General features: G+C 36.4%; 1 protein-coding gene across 1 annotated transcript; it reads left to right on the forward strand.

Annotated features, from left to right (window-relative positions):
- The first annotated feature begins 3,769 nt into the window (after positions 1-3,769).
- On the forward strand, positions 3,770-19,219 carry LOC109066174 (serine/threonine-protein kinase tousled-like 1-B). The gene is given in 22 exon segments (XM_042757512.1): positions 3,770-4,105; positions 7,838-7,956; positions 10,132-10,203; positions 10,738-10,776; positions 11,431-11,506; positions 11,729-11,772; positions 12,001-12,090; positions 12,175-12,261; positions 12,477-12,569; positions 12,662-12,772; positions 12,848-13,039; positions 14,035-14,186; positions 14,418-14,484; positions 14,701-14,798; positions 14,960-15,041; positions 16,086-16,177; positions 16,279-16,368; positions 16,446-16,615; positions 17,457-17,592; positions 17,840-17,951; positions 18,040-18,147; positions 18,222-19,219. Coding segments are annotated over 22 exon segments (2,331 nt in total). The 5' UTR covers positions 3,770-3,969; the 3' UTR covers positions 18,387-19,219.
- The last annotated feature ends 417 nt before the right edge of the window (positions 19,220-19,636 follow it).

The following is a 19,636-nucleotide window of genomic DNA, read 5'->3' on the forward strand; positions in this document are numbered from 1 at the left end:
ACATCAATCACACTTCCTCAGCATCTGAGGAAATATATCTGTAACAGACATAAAAGTCACCTGTAACCACAACCACATTATTGCAACTAGGGTCTGATAGTTGGCACAAAATGCACAGATATATCTTGAAGCAAATACAGTATATATATACAGGTGCATCTCAGTAAATTAGAATGTCGTGGAAAAGTTCATTTATTTCAGTAATTCAACTCAAATTGTGAAAGTCGTGTATTAAATAAATTCAGTGCACACAGACTGAAGTAGTTTAAGTCTTTGGTTCTTTTAATTGTGATGATTTTGGCTCACATTTAACAAAAATCCACCAATTTAACATCTCAACAAATTAGAATACTTCATAAGACCAATAAAAAAAAAATTTTTAGTGTATTGTTGGTCTTCTGGAAAGTATGTTCATTTACTGTACATGTAATCAATACTTGGGGGCTCTTTTTGCTTTAATTACTGCCTCAATTCGGCGTGGCATGGAGGTGATCAGTTTGTGGCACTGCTGAGGTGGTATGGAAGCAGGTTTCTTTGACAGAGGCCTTCAGCTCATCTGCTCTTCTTCTCTTCTCTTGTTTCTCATTTTCCTCTTGACAATACCTCATAGATTCTCTCTGGGGTTCAGGTCTGGTGAGTTTGCTGGCCAGTCAAGCACACCAACACCATGGTCATTTAACCAACTTTTGGTGCTTTTGGCAGTGTGGGCAGGTGCCAGATCCTGCTAGTAAATGAAATCAGCTCTTCAGATCTTAATTATAAATTTGTTTCTTATAAACATGCATCTTTCCACGTCACAAGAAGTTTTTATCATCTGTTTGAACTCTCATTCTGATGGCACCCATTCAAGTCAAGTCAAGCCAAGCTTCATTTCTAAAATGCTTTATACAATACAGATTATGTCAAAGAAAGTGAAAGTGACCCATACTTGGAATTTGTGCTCTGCATTTCACCCATCCAATTGATTTATAAAATGCTTTTTATGTTAAAGAAAGTGAAAGTGACCCATACTTGGAATTTGTGCTCTTTCACAGTCATAAACAGGAACACAAACAGAAAAAGCAACTTTAACAGGCCTTCAGCATCCATCCTTTAAGCAACTTTTTAAATGTTTTGTTCCTTCACTTTATATACCATCTAGTCCTGACATGTAAACTGAGGCTATTAAAAATATCCTCTAATCCTCTGTTTGCTCTGGACTGTGAGATAAGACATGTCAGGGATCAACTATGCTTCTTCCTTTCCTAAGAGAATCATAAACGGGAAAATCTCTTATCTCCTCTGAACTGATGTGAATGTTCATGTTACCTGCACATGATCACGTGACCGTTCTAATCAGAGGACAAACATATTATTATGATCTTACAGAATCAGGCCTCAGAAAGTTTGTTAAGTGCTTTAAACAAGATTTAAAGACCACAAAAAAAAAAAAGGTCATTAGCTGGTACAATTGTGAACCTGGCCCACAAAACCAGTCTTAAGTTTCAATTTTTCGAAACTGAGATTTATACATCATCTGAAACTGAATAAATAAGCTTTCCATTGATGTATGGTTTGTTAGGATCAGACAATATTTGGCTGAGATACAACTGTTTAAAATCTGGAATCTGAGGGTATAAATACTGAGAAAATCGCTTTTGAAATTGTCCAAATGAATTCTTAGCAATGCATATTACTAATCAAAAATTAAGTTTTGATATATTTACGGTGAGAAATTTACAAAATATCTTCATGGAACAAGATCTTTACTTTATATCCTAATGTTTTTGGCATAAAAGAAAAATCGACAATTTTGACCCATACAGTGCTTTTTTGGCTATTGCTACAAATATACCCCAGCGACTTAAGACTGATAAAGAAACCTGTGAGCCCATATAAAGATTTTACAGAATGTTTTCCAATTTTCTTTGCGATTTACATCAGACTGTGTAGTGGACGAGGTTTATGGGCATCTGAGGAAGAGACTTTTTGGGTTTGAAGTGTCATATAGTGAGTAAAGCTCATAAATGCAAAGTTCATACAAAGAGCAAGTCATGATATTTACCCTCGAGCAAGACACTTAATTCAGATTACTGCAGGTAGGATGTAAGTGTCAGTTAAATTCTTTCTACCATATATATATATATATATATATATATATATATATATATATATATATATATATACACACACACAAAGAGTTTATGAAGTATTTTCCTTTTATAACTTTATGACTGTGGAGGTGAAATTATGTCTCTGGAAATTGTAGACTGAGTGACTGAGAATATTCCACAAACACCTTCGGCTTGTGAAGGAGGAACCTGACACATTTCCGGTCAGATGGCAAAAAGCAGTTCCTCAGAGGCTGGTGTGATTCAGCAGCATCTATTCATAAACTGATCAACCCTGTGAACCGATACAGCTGTCATCTGTTGACACGAAAAGGCATCAAATATTTGCATTTTAAAACTGTCTTCATTTCAGCAGAATATATAATGAGTGCTCTTATTCCAGTGAAATCATGAGTTGAATTCCTCTGTGGTGAGCTCAGGGGAAGATAACTCTAGTGTGATGTTGTGAAATATGTGTCTGGAGCTGTTCAGAGGGTAAAGCTCAGCTCTGGGCAGATCTCTGAGTCAGCAAATCATATATGAAGATGTCTGTGCATGGTGCAGATAAATCTGCATGTACAACCATTTACACACACACACACACACACACACACACACACACACACACACACACACACACACACAGAGAGAGAGAGAGAGAGAGAGAGAAGGACAAATAAGGAAGTTTCATCCAATAAACTAAAAAAATCTCACTTCACATCACAGAGCTGTTACTATATAGCTCTAATGTTATTATGAATATGCATTAACTTAAAATGTTTGTAAATGCACTTTTAATATATTCTTGTACATACACTATTATTATATTATATTATATTATATTATATTATATTATTTTTTATATTATTTTAATGGCTAGGACATTAATTATTGATATATTAATTATTATTATTTAAGTTCTAATGAATATACATGACCTTAATGTGCTTAACAATGTACTTATTTTGTGAAGAAGCTTGTAAATACACTTTTTATTATTATTTATTATGAGTATTTTTTAATAATGATTATATTATATTATATTATATTATATTATATTATATTATTTTTTTTTTTTTTGTATTTTTTAATATATTATATTATGGTTGCCTGTGAAATCAATTATTGTTATATTAATTTATATGTAAATAATGATTTTTTTATTTTATATATGAACTGTTTTCTGTTTTCAATTTTAATATTATTATATTTTTATATTTAATGACTGGGCAGTGCCTGACTGTCTTTAATTATCTCTCTGTGGTCTCAGAAAAGAATTTCATTTCAGCTCAAGTCATTTACATTAGTATGATCATGTATAGCTATTTATTTGTCTCAGAAAAGAATTTCATTTCAGCTCAAGTCATTTACATTAGTATGATCATGTATAGCTATTTATTTGCCATGTAATATGATCATGTATAGCTATTTATTTGCCATGTAATAGCCCACATAAGTAATGCAGTTATTATTGTTTATTTTTCTATATTTACCAGCTGACTGATCGTATATATAATTAATTAAGGCAAAGAGTTATTTTATCCATAATAGAATTTGCTAGTAGGGTTGAAGCATCAGACATGGTGTGATCTGAAGTTTGCACTGATGTGTGTGAGTGTGTACATGTGTGTAAGCTTTGCAACTGGCGTCACGCATCGGTTACACACACACACACACACACACACACACACACACACACACACAGAGAGAGAGTGAGCGAGGATCTCAGTGCGCAGTGCGGAGCTGAAAACATGACTTTGCTTAGCTTTGCATTGATCATCCGGGTTTGTGCATGATGCATTAGACACACACAGGTGTGATTTGACGGAGATCATGTGTGCGATGCGCTCGAGCGTCTCTTCGCGAGGAAAGTGTCTTCATGAGTGTCCAAAGTAACAGCAACAGCAGTGGAAGTTTGGACGGAGCGCCATCTTGCTCTCAGTTCTCGACTGGATCTCCGACCCCGGGCTCAGTTTCTCCGCTCGATATCTGCGCTCCGCGGAGGCTTAAGGAAGGTAAAACCGGCGTGAATGTCAATTTGGAGTTTGTTCGTGTGAAATCGGTCGGGATTGTGTTAGATTGGCGTGTGATTTTGAGTAAATCTGGCCTCGAATCGAAGCGGTCGTGTCGGAGGCCGCTGATCTCTCGTCTGCTGTCTGTGTCTCTCTGTGTTTTTATAACAAGCATCGAGTCCTAGACACGAGCTGCTGTGTTTTAAACTGTCTGCGATGCAATCCTGTAGCTTTTTGTGTTGATTGCACGCTTAATTTGACGCGAGGATGCTCATGGTCACCTATTAGGGGACTCTAGTCACTGGTCGTGTCTCAAATCCTAGCGAGATGTCTACTTTTGGACATCGTAGATACATGTTTTTTGTGCTTTTTTATATTGCCCCAAAATGCTGTCTTTGTGTCTAGGTAGGCAGCTAGCTAGGCTATGTTTTGATAGACAGCCAGGCTGGTAAATATGAGTTGATGTTTTTGAGGTTTAATGTATGTATTTATCACCGTGCAATGCAATGGATCAGAAATGAGACACAGTCTGTACCTGATAAACATGAGTTGCTGTCTGTATGCTTGAGAATGTTTATCACCCATGCATGCAATGCAACTACCCAAAATGCTAGGTTGCTAGAAACTTAACTGGGTTTTAGGACATTATTGATGTTTTTAAGGTTGACAGTATGCATTTGTCACTCACTGCATGCAATGCAGTGGCTCATAATGCTGTCTGCTTACTAGCTTTTGAGACACAGCCAGAATATGATATATATCTGTCTATCTATCTATCTATATAAGCTGATGTTTTTATGCTTGATTGTACTTATGCATGTAGTGACTCTAAAATTCTGTATAGGTTGTCTGATCAATATGTTAGTGCAAGTTGATGGTAATGTTTGAGTCAGTAATGCATGTAGGATGCTATGTAGGTAGGCATCTCACTGGATTTTAATACAATGCAGTACCTGATAAACATGATTTTATGTTTTTATCGTTAAAAGTATTGAATTATTTATCTAGTATTCAATGCATGTTATGCAATATCTCAAAAATGCTGTCTAGGTAGGCTAGTACCTGATACACACAAAAGACCATCTGATACACATCTGGTTTAAATGCATGTTTCAGGTTTTACAGTTTCCTTTGTTTTTGATGAGCCTGTAAGTACTGGTTGTGATTTTTATCACGTCTACCAGAGACTCAGGCTGGTCTGTAAACATGCTCATGTGAACTGATGAGTGTAATATCATATGTGTTAATGCATTACTCAGATTCTCATGTCCAAGAATAAGTTCTCAGCCATGTAATCGCATGCCCTGCCTTTAATTTTTTTTTTACCTCCTTGTCCTTTCTTTGCATTCACAAAAAATAATTGCGCCTTGTTTACAAGCAGAGGAATGCACATGCATTGTGTTTTCATTTCTGGGTGAAATCCCTTGAAGCAGCACAACTGTTTGCAACATTGATAATAATAATAATAAATGTTTTGCTGCAAATCAGCATATTAAAATGATTCCTGAAGGATCATGTGACACTGAAGACTGGAGTAATGATGCTGAAAATTCAGCTTTGATCACAGAAATAGATTACATTTTAAAAATACATTCAAATTGAAAACAGGTATTTTAAGTTCTTAAAATATTTCACAATATTTACTTTTTTTTTAAATAATAATTTACATTTCAAGAGGTTTTGCATTAATATTTACCACAGGAATTGATTTTCAGACATTTTTAGCATATAAAAACACACACAGTTGGTGTGTCATCCATTTTTTTAAACACTTCAATTGATTGAATAGCTGAAATTCTCACGTTAAACAATTATGGCTTTTATTTATTAAAATAAATCAACATCAGATATAAAAGTAACTGTAATAAATGCACAAGATCCTACCAAGGAAATATAATAATATAAAAGTGTATGTATTTGTCATCTACTGTATTATTTACTATTTTGGGATCTCTTGATGGCTCACCTGTGCATCAGTGCACAAACTAGGACATGGCTTGTGTGTTTCCTGGTCATTTGCTGTTTTACTCATTAGCACTGTTTGGGAGGCGTCTCATTTAGCCAGGCTCTGCTTTCTTTGGTGCTCGGGTTATTTGCCAAACCAGACGTGGCCTTAGGTTTGTGTTTACTCATTCCCAGTGGTTTGATTTATCATCTGTGTCGCTTATCTGGGCAGCTGTGCTCTTCCTGCCCTGTTGACCTTCATAATTTTCCACCCATCCACCATCTTGGGATCTCTTTGGCTTGGAGCTCTTTCTGGCACGAGTCTTATCATGGTAGTTGTGTCGGACGCATCCACTGCGCCGCTGTTTATGGCTGGAGAGCACAAGTGAAGCTGAGCTGTTTTGTCTAGTCACTGTAATGGGGTTTGAAGACCAGATGATTCCTTTAGACAGGTTTTATAATGATGATTCATGCTGTTATTAGCTGGTTGTTCTTATCGGCTGCTGATACTGTATTAGTCTCATGTGCTGAAGAAACGGGGGCCATTTGGCTGCTGCTTCGATGACGATGATGAATTCTGTCTTCAGGCATCTGCTGCCAGATCATGTCAAACATGGAAGGAATAGTTCAACCAAAAATGTCGTTCTTATATTATTTACTCAGCATTCTTAGCAGGCTGTTGAACCGTTCAAAAGTTTGGGAATGTTTTTGAAAGCAGTTTCTTCTGCTCGCCAAGGCTGCATTTATTTGATAAAAAATACAGTAAAATCAGTAATATTATGAAATATTATTACAATTTAAAATAAGTGTTTTCTTTTGTAATCTGTTGTAAAATTATTCCTGTGATGCAAAGCTGAATTTTCAGCATCATTACTCCAGTCTTCAGTGTCACATGATCTTCAGAAATCACTCTAATACAAGAAACATTTCTGATTATTATCAATGTTGAAAACACAGCTTCATACTTTTGTGCAAGCCATGATACGTTGGTTTTCATGATTCTTTGATGAATAGAAAGTTCAAAAGAACAGCGTTTATTTAAAGTAGAAATCTTTTGTAGCATTATAAATGTCTTTGTTGTCGCTTTTGATCACATTTTAATGTGTTCTTGATGAATGAAAGTATTAATTTCTTATAAAAAAACCCAAAAAGCTCTCACTGACCCTACATTTTTGAACTGTGTGTGTATATGGAAATCACAGTGATATGTGGAAATGCACATTGTATTTACTTAAATCATTCATTTTTTAAATGGGAGATTGTGACGTCATTATTTACTGAGACGAAAATAAAGTGATGGAGCTACGCTGACAGTGGCATCAGCTGATAATGAGCAGGAAATGTCTCGAAGTACTTCCTGTTTGTAGTCCTGACTCCAGCAGCAAGAAGCTCTGTTGAAGTTTGTCGTGAAAATGGCTAAAAGAGCAGACGAAAAATATTGTGGGTGGTCAGATGTGAAGCATGGTGGACATCTTATTGTAGACATACCGTTGTCACAGTCCGGCCATTTCGAAGCAGATTAATAATATAAATAAACATGTGAGTCTGATGTGAGTGTAGTTCTGTAGCTGTAAACCTTTTCTAAGTACTTTGCCTTTAAACCAGTAATATGAGTAGGTTATGATCTTCTGGCTCTTTTAGGGTGGCATAGGATCAGAAAACAATGACTGGATGGTCTCGTAAGATTCCAGGAGGATGCGTCAGCGTGAACACGCCCCTCCCGAACCTCAACCCTGTGTACCTGTGTGTGAACGTGTTGAGATTGACGTGTGATCGTGTGTGTGTCTGTAGGTATGGATGAACTGCATTCTCTGGATCCGCGCCGGCAGGAGCTTTTGGAGGCACGTTTCATCGGAGCAGTTAGTGGAAACACAGGAGGAAGCACGGGGAGCGCGAGTGGAGGACCTAAAGTAATGCAAACACACAAATGTGCATCCTCATATGCTCAGGGCGATGCTTTGGATGATGTTTAATTTAATTTAGATATTTAATTAATTTTTATTGTTGATTATTTCATTTTATTTAAATATGTATTTACTCTGAAATTGCAAAATGGGACTTTTTTTAAAAAAACTGAAAGAGCACCGTTTAGGTTATTAAACATGTAGCAAAATATAGTATAGAATTATACTCCACATTAAATGTTTTAATTAATTTTTTTCCGGAAGTCGCTTATTTTATATGCATCAATTTAACAAAAGATAGTAATAAAAAAAACTAAATTTACTTGCAAAAATATAAAAATGTTTTAGTAAAAAAATTGTTACCTTTTTTTGGAGTGTAAATAATAATTGAATAAGATTAGAACAAGACAAATAATTGAATTAATTTACTAATATGGTAGGTTTGAAATGATTCACTGAACTTGCCAACTCTAATGCAGTTTTTGTTGCTTGAAATTGGAGACTATTAAAACCATATTTCTCAACACACTAATAACTGGAAGAGCTCAAGGTGAAACGACACTAGTGTAATGACACTATCCTCTCAATGTTGCTTAATTTTGTTTTACCAGTTAAATCAGTGTGAATTTCATAAATATGTGAGCTTTAATGCAAACTCTCTTGCACTGTTTACACCTGGTATTAAGAAGAGTTTTGGTCGATCGGATCACAAGTAGGCTAGACGAGGGAGACACATTCCCGTCCACACCTGGTGTTTTAATCTGTCTTTTCTGTCCTGATGTCTTTTGAGAGGAGGGTCTATGGGCCAGTGTATGTGGGCTTTTTCTGATATTTAGATCAAATATTGTGAAATAAGCTCGTGCAATTTACATACGAGCTGAACGCTGTGAGATATTATTTTTTTTATTTTCCGCAAAGGTATTTTAAAAATGTTTGCTGCATAGATTTATTTTAGGTAGTGGTATTTTAATATGTTCTGATGGGTTGTCAGCAAATCCTTTAAATTTTGCCAGTATTCAGAACAGAATAAGAGAAAAATCTGAAAATATAAGTAGCTATTAATTTATAGTACAAATTATATATTGTGCTTTCAGCCGTCTCTGTTTCCTTAAACTTGTGGGGCGGCTATAAAAATGCCTTTTTTTTTCATGTTAATTATTTAACTGAAGCATTTTGTGTAGGCCTATTTAATTTATTTCTATCATATGTTATTTTAGGCTACATTTACACAACAACGATGTAGTCAAAAACGAAAAAGTTTTTCCCTCGTGTTTTTAAAAAGTTTCACGTATACACTGCAAAGTTTTCAAAACGATTTGCATTTAAACATATCCCTGAAAATGACCAAAAACTCTGTATTACGTATGCCAGGCCAGTAGTTGGCGCTGTCACCTTGTTAGTTAACAGTACCTGTAGGGAAGTGATGATTATATGTTGTATAAGATGCGTTTTTGCTGTTGAAGTAAATCCACACTTTGCTGAAGAAGCGTCAACAACAGTACCATGTACTCTGCCATTGTTGTGTATGTTTGTTCGCGCTTGCCTTTGAAATCGACACTTACTGCGCATGTCTATACATACCTAACACGTACTACATGGCGTTTTCAAAAACTTGCACTTTGAAACCCGTTTTCAAAAATATGCTTTTTCAGTCCCCAAAAGTCGTGTAAACAAGCAGGCAAAACGCATAAAAAGTTTCACGTTTTTGGCTGAAAACTTTGTCGCGTAAACTGCACGTTATTCAGTTTTTCTCCCTTTTCTTTTGTTGTTTATGCACATGCAAAACTAAACAACTGAAAACAAACAAACAAAAATATTTTTAATGGGTCACATACACTTATCAAATTTAATTGAAATCTAATGTAACATTGTAATTTTGTCGGTTAACGGATAGGAAATGAACATCGTAATGTTTTCAAATTAGCTCAGTCAGCGGAGAGTATTTGGACTTTCGTGGCTGTTCGAACGCATTCGGCCACATCTGCGAGCAATCCGGTCCAATGCGTTTTCAACTACCTCCGGAAGTGGTCGAAAGCGGGCGAGCTCAAAACACTGTATTTAGCATTGTCCAACTGTGATCTGATAGACGAAATCGCATCCTAATACCAGGTGTAAACCGGGCATCTGTCATGGTCATGAGTCATGACCTGCACCAAACCTGCTGTGGTCTTTCTTTTTTAGGGTTTGAACAATAACGAATGTTCCAGTCACAGTTTTGGCAGCCTGGGGTCATCTAGTGACAAGGAGTCTGAGGTGAACTTTATACTCATGCATACTCATTTCAACTTTATTATTTATTGAACTGTTGATCTGTTTTAACAATTTGTGACCCTGGAGCACAAAGCAGTCTTAAGTCTCTGGGGTATATTTGTAGCAATAGCCAAAATACATTGTATGGGTCAAAATTATCAATTTTTCTTTTATGCCAAAAAACATTAGGATATAAAGTAAAGATCATGTTCCATGAAGATATTTTGTAAATTTCTTACCGTAAATATGTCAAAACTTAATTTTTGATTAGTAATATGCATTAAGAATTGATTTGGACAACTTTAAAGGTGATTTTCTCAGTATTTAGATTTTTTTTGTACCCTCAGATTCCAGATTTTCAAATAGTTGCATCTCGGCTAAATATTGTCCGATCCTAATAAACCATACATCAATGGAAAGCTTATTTATTCAGCTTTCAGATGATGTCTAAATCTCAATTTCAAAAAATTAACACTTAAGACTGGTTTTGTGGTCCAGGGTCACATTTGTCCATGTGTATTTTTTATTCTCTTAAAGAACTCTGACATAAAAAAAGGAGGATCGCCTGCATATTCAGTGAGTTTGACACTATCTGATCTTTTTTATTATCTTATTTGAATAGGAATGACATGATAATGTTCCAAATCCGTAAGACTTTTTTTCTCCCATGGGACACAAAAGGTGAATTTTTGACGAATATCTTGCTTGCTGTATGATGAAAGTGAATGGAAATGACAAGTAAGAACCATTAAACTGGTCCGTACGATTTATGAAAGAATACAGTTCTTTGTGTGACATGCCATAATTCGGAAGCTGCAGTAAAGCAGAGATTTTTAGTAAATAACTTATATTTCAGCTTCTTGCTTCTGCAGTGCTATATTCCATGTCTTGTAAGGGTAAAACTGTAATCAGTCACTTTTATGATAGTTTGCTTAAGTTTTTTTTGTTGTTGTCATTTTGGAGTTTGACAGCACCTGTCCATATTCACTTTCATTACATTGAAAAGAGCACCCAGGATATTAATAAAATGTCAAATGGGTTTGGAATGACATTGGAAATGATGTTTGGAATTTGTACAAATGCAGAAAGGCTTTCTGGAAGCCTTATTGGTGAAGCTCCTTTGAGGCCTAAATTCAGAACTTACCTAAAGCATTAAAATTGATTGCATTGATTTAGTGAACGGAAGTATTGATTGAATAGAATAGTAACGGCTTTTCCTGTTTTCCCAAGACTCCAGAGAAGAAGCACTCCGAGTCATCCAGAGGAAGAAAGAGGAAGGTTGACAACCAGTCAGAGAGCAGCCAAGGTAACCTGAACTTCCTGTGTGTATGAATGAAGTACTTCTTAATGAGACATCACTTGTTTGAAGATATTTGTGAACAAACCTGGCATTTCGGAAACGTTCAAGCTGAGAATGATGTGCTTCATGTTTATCTGGAAACATAGCGCTTAAAGTTTAGCACAAGTGCGCTGACAGAAAAGTGATTGTATCCCATGTTTTTCTTTTTTTTTTTTTCAAACCTCTCAGGAAAGTCTTCCGGCCGAGGGCCCAAGATCAGCGATTATTTTGATGTAAGTAAAGCTTTGTTTGGATGACTCTGTGTTAACTCAGCTCTGTACTAAATGTCAGTCTGGTGTCAGAGTGAAACTCTTTTTCATCTTCTAATGGCTGCTCGCTCGCTTCAGTAGAGTTGTGAAATCGCTTGAGCGTTGTTAGTAACATCGTGATGATGTCACATCCTGTTAGTATGTAATGTGGTGCTGTTAAAAAAAAAAAACTGAGCATATCTCCTTCCTGAATTCCAGGGAGGAAACGGATCCAGTCCAGTCAGGGGGCTTCCTCCGGTCCTGCGCTCACCACAGAACTCTCACTCGGCACCCGGCTCTATCGTAAGTGCTGATCTTTGAAAATTTGAGATGTGAGTATCATGCAAGAACCCAGTGAATTTTATGTTTCTGTTTTTCACTCTTCAGGTCAGACAGAACAGCTCTTCACCCACAAGCTTGTGTTTCATGGATCACACGATGAACCCCAAACTGCTGAGCAGCAGGAGTGTCCAGGTAACACTCTGATGAACATGCAATGTGCACTGTGTTGATTGAGTGTTGAGACACGAACCCGTGACCCTTGGGTCACAGCTCTGACTCTCTAACCATTAGGCCACGACTAACACAGTCTGTTGATTACACATGCTGTCATGGATATTATATTCTCTCTCAATCGCTGTTGTTGTTTTTCTCTCCACGTTTAACTCTCTTTCCTTCTCTGCTTTCAGACGGATTTGACACTGTTGAAACTGGCTGCACTTGAGAGCAATAAGAACCTTGACCTTGAGAAGAAGGAGGGCAGAATAGATGATCTACTCAGGGTGAGTGTCACCTGTCACCTTTTTTTTTTTTTTTTTTTTTTTTTGTGGCTTTTGAATTCAGACATTGAGTGGTTTTAATGTTTTCTCCGCAGGCGAACTGTGACCTCCGCAGACAGATAGATGAGCAGCAGAAGCTGCTGGAACGTTTCAAGGAGCGTCTGAACAAATGCACTACGATGAGTAAAAAACTGCTCATTGAGAAGGTGAGCTGTGTTTGATTATGCTGGCATGTCTCAGGGGTGGTTGAGTGACTCTCGAGTGTGTTATCGTCTCACTAGAGCACTCAAGAGAAGCAGTCCTGCCGTGAGAAGAGCATGCAGGACCGGCTGCGTCTGGGGCATTTCACCACCGTCCGGCACGGAGCGTCCTACACGGAACAGTGGACAGACGGATATGCCTTCCAGAACCTGGTCAAGTAAGAGTCTCACACAGACACACACTAAAACTGCTCCTGTCCAGTGCTGCAAAAAGTCGTACAATATTATCATTTTGCAAATGATTTTTGCAATACTTGACCAGGATGCCAGTGTTCTGCTTGGGGTCATTTTAGTTGCATAATTATAGTTTTTATAATTTTGCATTATTAAAATAAATTATTATTTTAAGTTTAATTTTGAACTTTTGTTTTTTAAAGTTTAGGGAATTTGTTTAATTTTATTTCAGTTTTATTTTTGTATATCAATTAATTACTAGCTCAACTAAAATAATAATAGGGTTTTTTATATTTTAGTTAAAGTTTATTTATTTTAAAGTCACTGTGTTTTTTATGGTTTTAGTATAGTTAACCCTGCTGCTGCTGATGCAATGTGACATGAAGCATAAAAGCTAATGCGCTGACCTCATCGCTATTCCTAATTTACAGAATTTGACATTACAGTTAGTCTATAAATAAATCTATAAATAAAATCCAGATGGGATGCTGGTGGAATCTAATTAAATATATAATTTTTGTACTAACCTTGTCATGAACACCATCAGATGCAGTGTTATTTTAATATCATTATAATTTTGATAAAGATCTGTATTTGATTTTTTTGTTTTTTTATTAAATTTGTCATGAACACCATCAGGTTCGGGTTTTTTTTTTTTTTTTTTTTTTTTTATGTTAGTTTTAGTTATTTTAGTACATCACATTATAATTTTGATAAACTAAATAATGTTTAACTTGTGCTAAAATAAAATAATTTTCTTTCTTTTTTTTTTAAATATGTTATTTTTATTTCAAGTAACATGTTTTTTCTTAACATGTTTTTTCCATTTCTTTTTATGGTATTTAGTTTCTATAATAACCTTGATTAGGCATGGCAGAAAAAAAACTTTGTAACATATATAAGAAACCTTGAATACAATGTTGAATTGACAATAAAGCAGACTTGACTTGACTTGACTTAATCACTTCCATTGTAAATAATAATAGGGTGCATCCTTTTTATTCTGCATTTGCATGTGTTTTTTTCTGTGTTAGATCGAGAGGCAGCGGAAACTTCTAGCGAAGCGCAAACCTCCCAGCACACCCTCCTCCCAGAGCCCGACCCCCAATGAGTCCAAACAGAGAAAGACCAAAGTCGTCAATGGAGCTGACAACGACCCCTTCCTCAAACCCAGCCTGCCTACACTGTGAGACATTAACACACACACACACACAACCCTTTGACTTCTAGTGGTATTAAAATGGGACAATTAGGATTAATGTAGACCAGGGCTGCACAATTCATCATTTTAACATCATTATATAAGCATGTGTGATCTATAGAACACGAGAAGGCTGTGATTTAAATACGTTTAAAGTGTTTTCTGCGATATTGTCTTTAAAAATGGCCCAGAAATGCTTCTGTGTTGAATGTGCAGGCTGACTGTGGCAGAATATCACGAGCAGGAAGAAATCTTCAAACTGAGACTGGGTCATCTCAAAAAGGTTAGTTTCTTTATAAAAACACACAATGCACACACTCTCATGTGCACTAGGGTTAGATGGGTAAAAGGCATTGAGGTGGAGCATTAGTGCTTCATGCATCAGCAGTCGTGTTGTTTCAAATGACCTTTTTGTCCTTTCAGTAGGAAAATCTGCTGTTCATACATGAGTGTGTTAGTATGTGCTCACGTGTGTGTGTGTGTGTGTGTGTGTGTTTAGGAGGAGGCAGAGATCCAGGCGGAGCTGGAGCGGTTGGAGCGTGTGAGGAATCTGCACATTCGAGAACTTAAAAGAATCAACAATGAGGACAGTTCTCAGTAAGCCACGCCCACTTCTTATTATATTTAAATATTTAAATCTTAAATATGGTTTGTGGAGGTCTTTTGAAATTCTTAAAGGGCATTGAGTATTTTAACAATATTTCTTGGTATATTATATTTTATTGCTATATTCCCTCTCTATTTGTGTGTGTTTGTAGGTTTAAAGACCATCCAACCCTTAATGAAAGGTATCTTCTCTTACACTTGCTGGGAAGAGGAGGTTTCAGTGAAGTTTATAAGGTATTTGTTTTTGGTTTTTGTCATTAGATGCACTCACACACTTGGGTACAGTTCTTTAGTGTTCAAATGCTTGTTGTCTAAAGAGTTTTATTCAGCAAGGATGCATTAAATTGATCAAAAAGGACATTTATGTTACAAAATATGTCTATTTCAAATAAATGCTATTTCCACAAAAATATAAAACAGCACAGCTGTTTTCAACATTGATAATAATAAGAAACCAGCATATTAGAATGATTTCTGAAGATCATGTGACGCTGAAGACTGGAGTAATGATGCTGAAAATTTACTCTGCATCACAGGAATAAATTACATTTGAAACCAAATTACAATAGAAAACATTGTCATAATATATAACAATATTACAATTTTTTTTTATATAGAATACACAATTCCACAATATAATTATACAATATTTACTGTTTTTACAGTCTTGGTGAGTGTACAGTAGGAGACTTTTCAAAAACAGTAAATATCATTTTGGGAGTTTTGAATGTGTTAAAATCAACATGAAACATTTTCAAAAGCCCTTTTTACTTCTGTAAATATCCAGTGAAAGTGAGTTTGAACACTGTAAGGCTGTATTGTATAAAGCGCTATATAAATAAAAGTGATTTGACGTGTAGAACAGAACTTGATTTTATAAAAACTGTATTGCATACGGTTGTTTGAGAGGTAGAGCAAGTTATAATATTTTGGTAAAACTTTTTTTTCTTAATTATAAAATTCATATTTCTTTGAATTATTCCCAGTAAGACCAAGAATGTGTATTCGGGGGGGAAACAGATTACATCTTTAACCATGTTAAAATAACACAGCCTTGCATGGATTAATGCTCTTATCAAACAGCAAATGCCATATCATAAAATACACCAATTTCTAAAATATAATATAAAATCTGTTTTATAGTGATATAAAATTGACATCTTACAAAATGTGTACACACAGCCAGAGATCAACTATCAACCTTAGTTTATGTTTCAGGGAGCTTATTTTTTGACGTAATTGTGGCTTGTTTAACCTGTTTTATGCTGTTGTGTGAAGGCCTTTGACCTGTTTGAGCAGCGATACGCTGCTGTGAAGATCCACCAGCTCAACAAGAACTGGAGAGAGGAGAAGAAGGAGAACTACCACAAGTATGTTGGCCATCTTTTTTTGCCCTTTCTCTCTCTCTCTCACTCTCTCTCTCTCTCTCTCTCTCTCTCTCTTTGCTCATTTGTTGTTTTGTCCGCTCCAGACATGCCTGTAGAGAATATAGAATCCACAAGCAACTGGACCATCCCAGAATAGTCAAACTCTACGACTACTTTTCCCTGGACACTGACACGTAAGTCTTCTGTTCTGCTGAACCAGTTCTAGTTTTTGCAGCTCTACAGATAATGACTCGATGTGTTTTTGTTCTAGATTCTGCACTGTTCTCGAGTTCTGTGAGGGGAATGATCTCGATTTCTATCTGAAGCAGCACAAGCTGATGTCTGAGAAAGAGGCTCGCTCCATTGTCATGCAGATAGTCAACGCCCTCCGATACCTCAATGAGATCAAACCGCCCATCATCCACTACGACCTGAAACCAGGTGAATGCAACACGCACGATAAAGGAATAGGTCGCCCAAAAATAGGTCACCCTCAGGCCGTGCAAGATGTAGATGAGTTTGTTTCCTCGTGGGAACAGGTTTGGAGAAATCTAGCATTGGATCACTTGCCCTGCAGTGAATGGGTGCCGTCAGAATGAGAGTCCAAACAGCTGATAAAAAAAAACCCACAATAATCCTCACGAAGCTTCATGTTTGTATGAAACAAATCCCTCAAGATGTTTTTAACTTCAAATGGTCTATAATAACGCTTCCTCCAGTGGAAAAAAAAGGAAAGAAATCTGCACAGATCAACTGAAAACAGCTTTAAACAAACATGTGGGTGGATTTTGATGTGAGAGACAACAGGAGATGGAGAAAGCAATATTATGGATTATGGACTCATATTTTAGCGAGAAGCAACGATTTGATGTTAAAGATGGATTTGTTTCTATACTAATACGTAGCTTTTCGCTTCACAAAACGTTAGCTGATGGACTGGATTGGTGTGGATTATTGTGTTGTTTTTATCAACTGTTTGGACTTTCATTCTGACGGCACCCATTCACTCGGTTGGTGAGCAAGTGATGTAATGCTCCCATGAACAAACAAACTCATCTACGGCTTGTATGGCCTGAGGGTGAGTACATTTTTAGCAGATTCTCATTTTTGTCTGAACTATTCTTTTAACTGCTGTATCACAAAATTTTCATTCACGTGAACTCCTCACAGAAAATAGTGCAATTCATGTAGCTAGTTGCAAAAAAATGTTTGTTTTTTTTGAGGATGGTTGCTGGTTATTTGTCACGCAGACTGTATAGGAAGTGTGTTTTTGGTTGCTCAGGAAATATCCTGTTGGTGGATGGAACAGCATGTGGGGAGATAAAGATCACAGACTTTGGCCTGTCAAAAATCATGGATGACGACAGCTACGGAGTGGACGGGATGGACCTGACATCGCAGGGAGCCGGAACCTACTGGTCAGTTCAATGCACTACAGAACATTTATTACATTTCATCATTTAGCAGAAGCTTTTATCCAGAGCAAATTATAATTGAAAAAAAAAAAAAAAAAAAAATTAATTTAAGAATATTTTCATGCTCTAAAGCTCCAAAAAGGACAAAATAACAGCATAAATGTATTCCATATGACTGCTTCAAAAACTTATATGTTGGGCTTTACAGGGTTAAATGTTCTAATGAAGACCAAACGTTCTGATGTTTTAGGTATTTGCCACCAGAGTGTTTTGTCGTTGGTAAAGAACCTCCAAAGATCTCTAATAAAGTAGACGTGTGGTCTGTGGGTGTTATTTTCTTCCAGTGTCTGTATGGACGGAAGGTAAGGCGCATCGTTTCGAAACCGTTCTCTGAGTAACTCTAACCTGCTTTTAGGATGATGCTGCATTGAATCTTTTGTTGTTGTGTAGCCGTTTGGCCATAATCAATCCCAGCAAGACATCCTTCAAGAGAACACCATCCTGAAAGCCACTGAGGTGCAGTTTCCTGCCAAACCTGTGGCGAGCAACGAGGCCAAGGTCAGTTTGAGGCACGCGAGGTGAGCTTGTATGTGTGGAAACCACAGTCTGAGTTTCTTTCTTGTCCTCCGCAGGCGTTTATCCGCCGCTGTCTGGCTTACAGGAAGGAGGATCGCTTTGATGTCCACCAGCTGGGCAGCGACTCGTACCTTCTTCCTCACATGAGACGATCCAATTCATCGGGGAACTTGCAGGCCATGCCCGCAAGCCCCGCCTCTTCAGGAATCATCTCCTACTGATTGGCTGATCAATCATGATTGATGGTTCTGATGGCAAGTTCCCTCCCTTCGTCACCTCGGGGTGGACAGGAAGGGGGAGGGGCTATAAATGTCAGCTTACAGGCTGTAGGACACGCCCACATTGGCCATAGTGACTGCCATTGATATTGGGGCAGGAATGGCTGATGTCATTTCCTGTGTGGATCCAGATGTCAGTCAGAGCTAGAACCATTTGAAAATGGATATTTGTTTTATACCCAAGGCATTTTGTGGAGTAGGTTTGGGAGGGTCACGCTAACATTTAGCTTCTTGTTGATATCCTCCCTGAGCTACGCCTCTGTAACGGGGTGTTTCGTTTTGTGTAAGTGTGAAATTTAGAGACAATTAATTGTAGGGTGATTGGAAATAGAAGAACGAGTGTTTTAATGTGACACAACGGTGTCTGTAAGAGAATGTGTGTGTGTGTGTGTGTGTGTGTGTGAATGGATGTTTTACGCCACAGCGTTAAATGTTGGCTGTTGATAACATACATGTGTTGGGCACAGATTGCAAGATGTGTGTGTGTGTGTGTGTGTGTGTTACAAAAATGCTGTCTATTTTACTTCAGAGTAACATGTATGAAAAGTGTCAGTTTATGTTTAAATGGGCTTAATATTTGCAAAACGTGGATAGGTGAATCTCAACAAACATGTCCAGGTCACATTTCACCCCAAAACCAAGGGGAAAAAAATACTTGATTTTACATGAAAGAAATGAAGGCTGTTTAGTTTTTTGTTTTTGTTTTTTACAGATTTTGTCAGTTTTCATGATGGTGAAAGGCTGTGTGTGTATCTATATATCTATACATCTATATATAACTATATATAACTATATATATATATATATATATATACATATGTGTGTGTATATATATATATATATGTATATGTATGTATATATATATATATATATATATATATCTGTATATCTGTGTGTGTATTTTTCTATTGTTTTATAACAAATATGTATTTATCTTTTATATATTTGAAGTTTGTGTGTGTCTATATCTATATCTTTATATCTTTATTACAGTTTACCCGCAATGAAAATAGTTAGTATTTAGTATTTTGACCTAACAATTATAACCTTGACAATTTTACTGCTAACAAATTATATATATATATATATATAATTATAACCTTGACAATTTTACTGCTAACAAATTAAAATTATATATATATATATATATATACATACATACATACATACATACATACACGCGCACACTATAT

The sequence above is a fragment of the Cyprinus carpio genome, chromosome A6, assembly GCF_018340385.1.
Source record: "Cyprinus carpio isolate SPL01 chromosome A6, ASM1834038v1, whole genome shotgun sequence".
Lineage (NCBI taxonomy): Eukaryota > Metazoa > Chordata > Actinopteri > Cypriniformes > Cyprinidae > Cyprinus > Cyprinus carpio.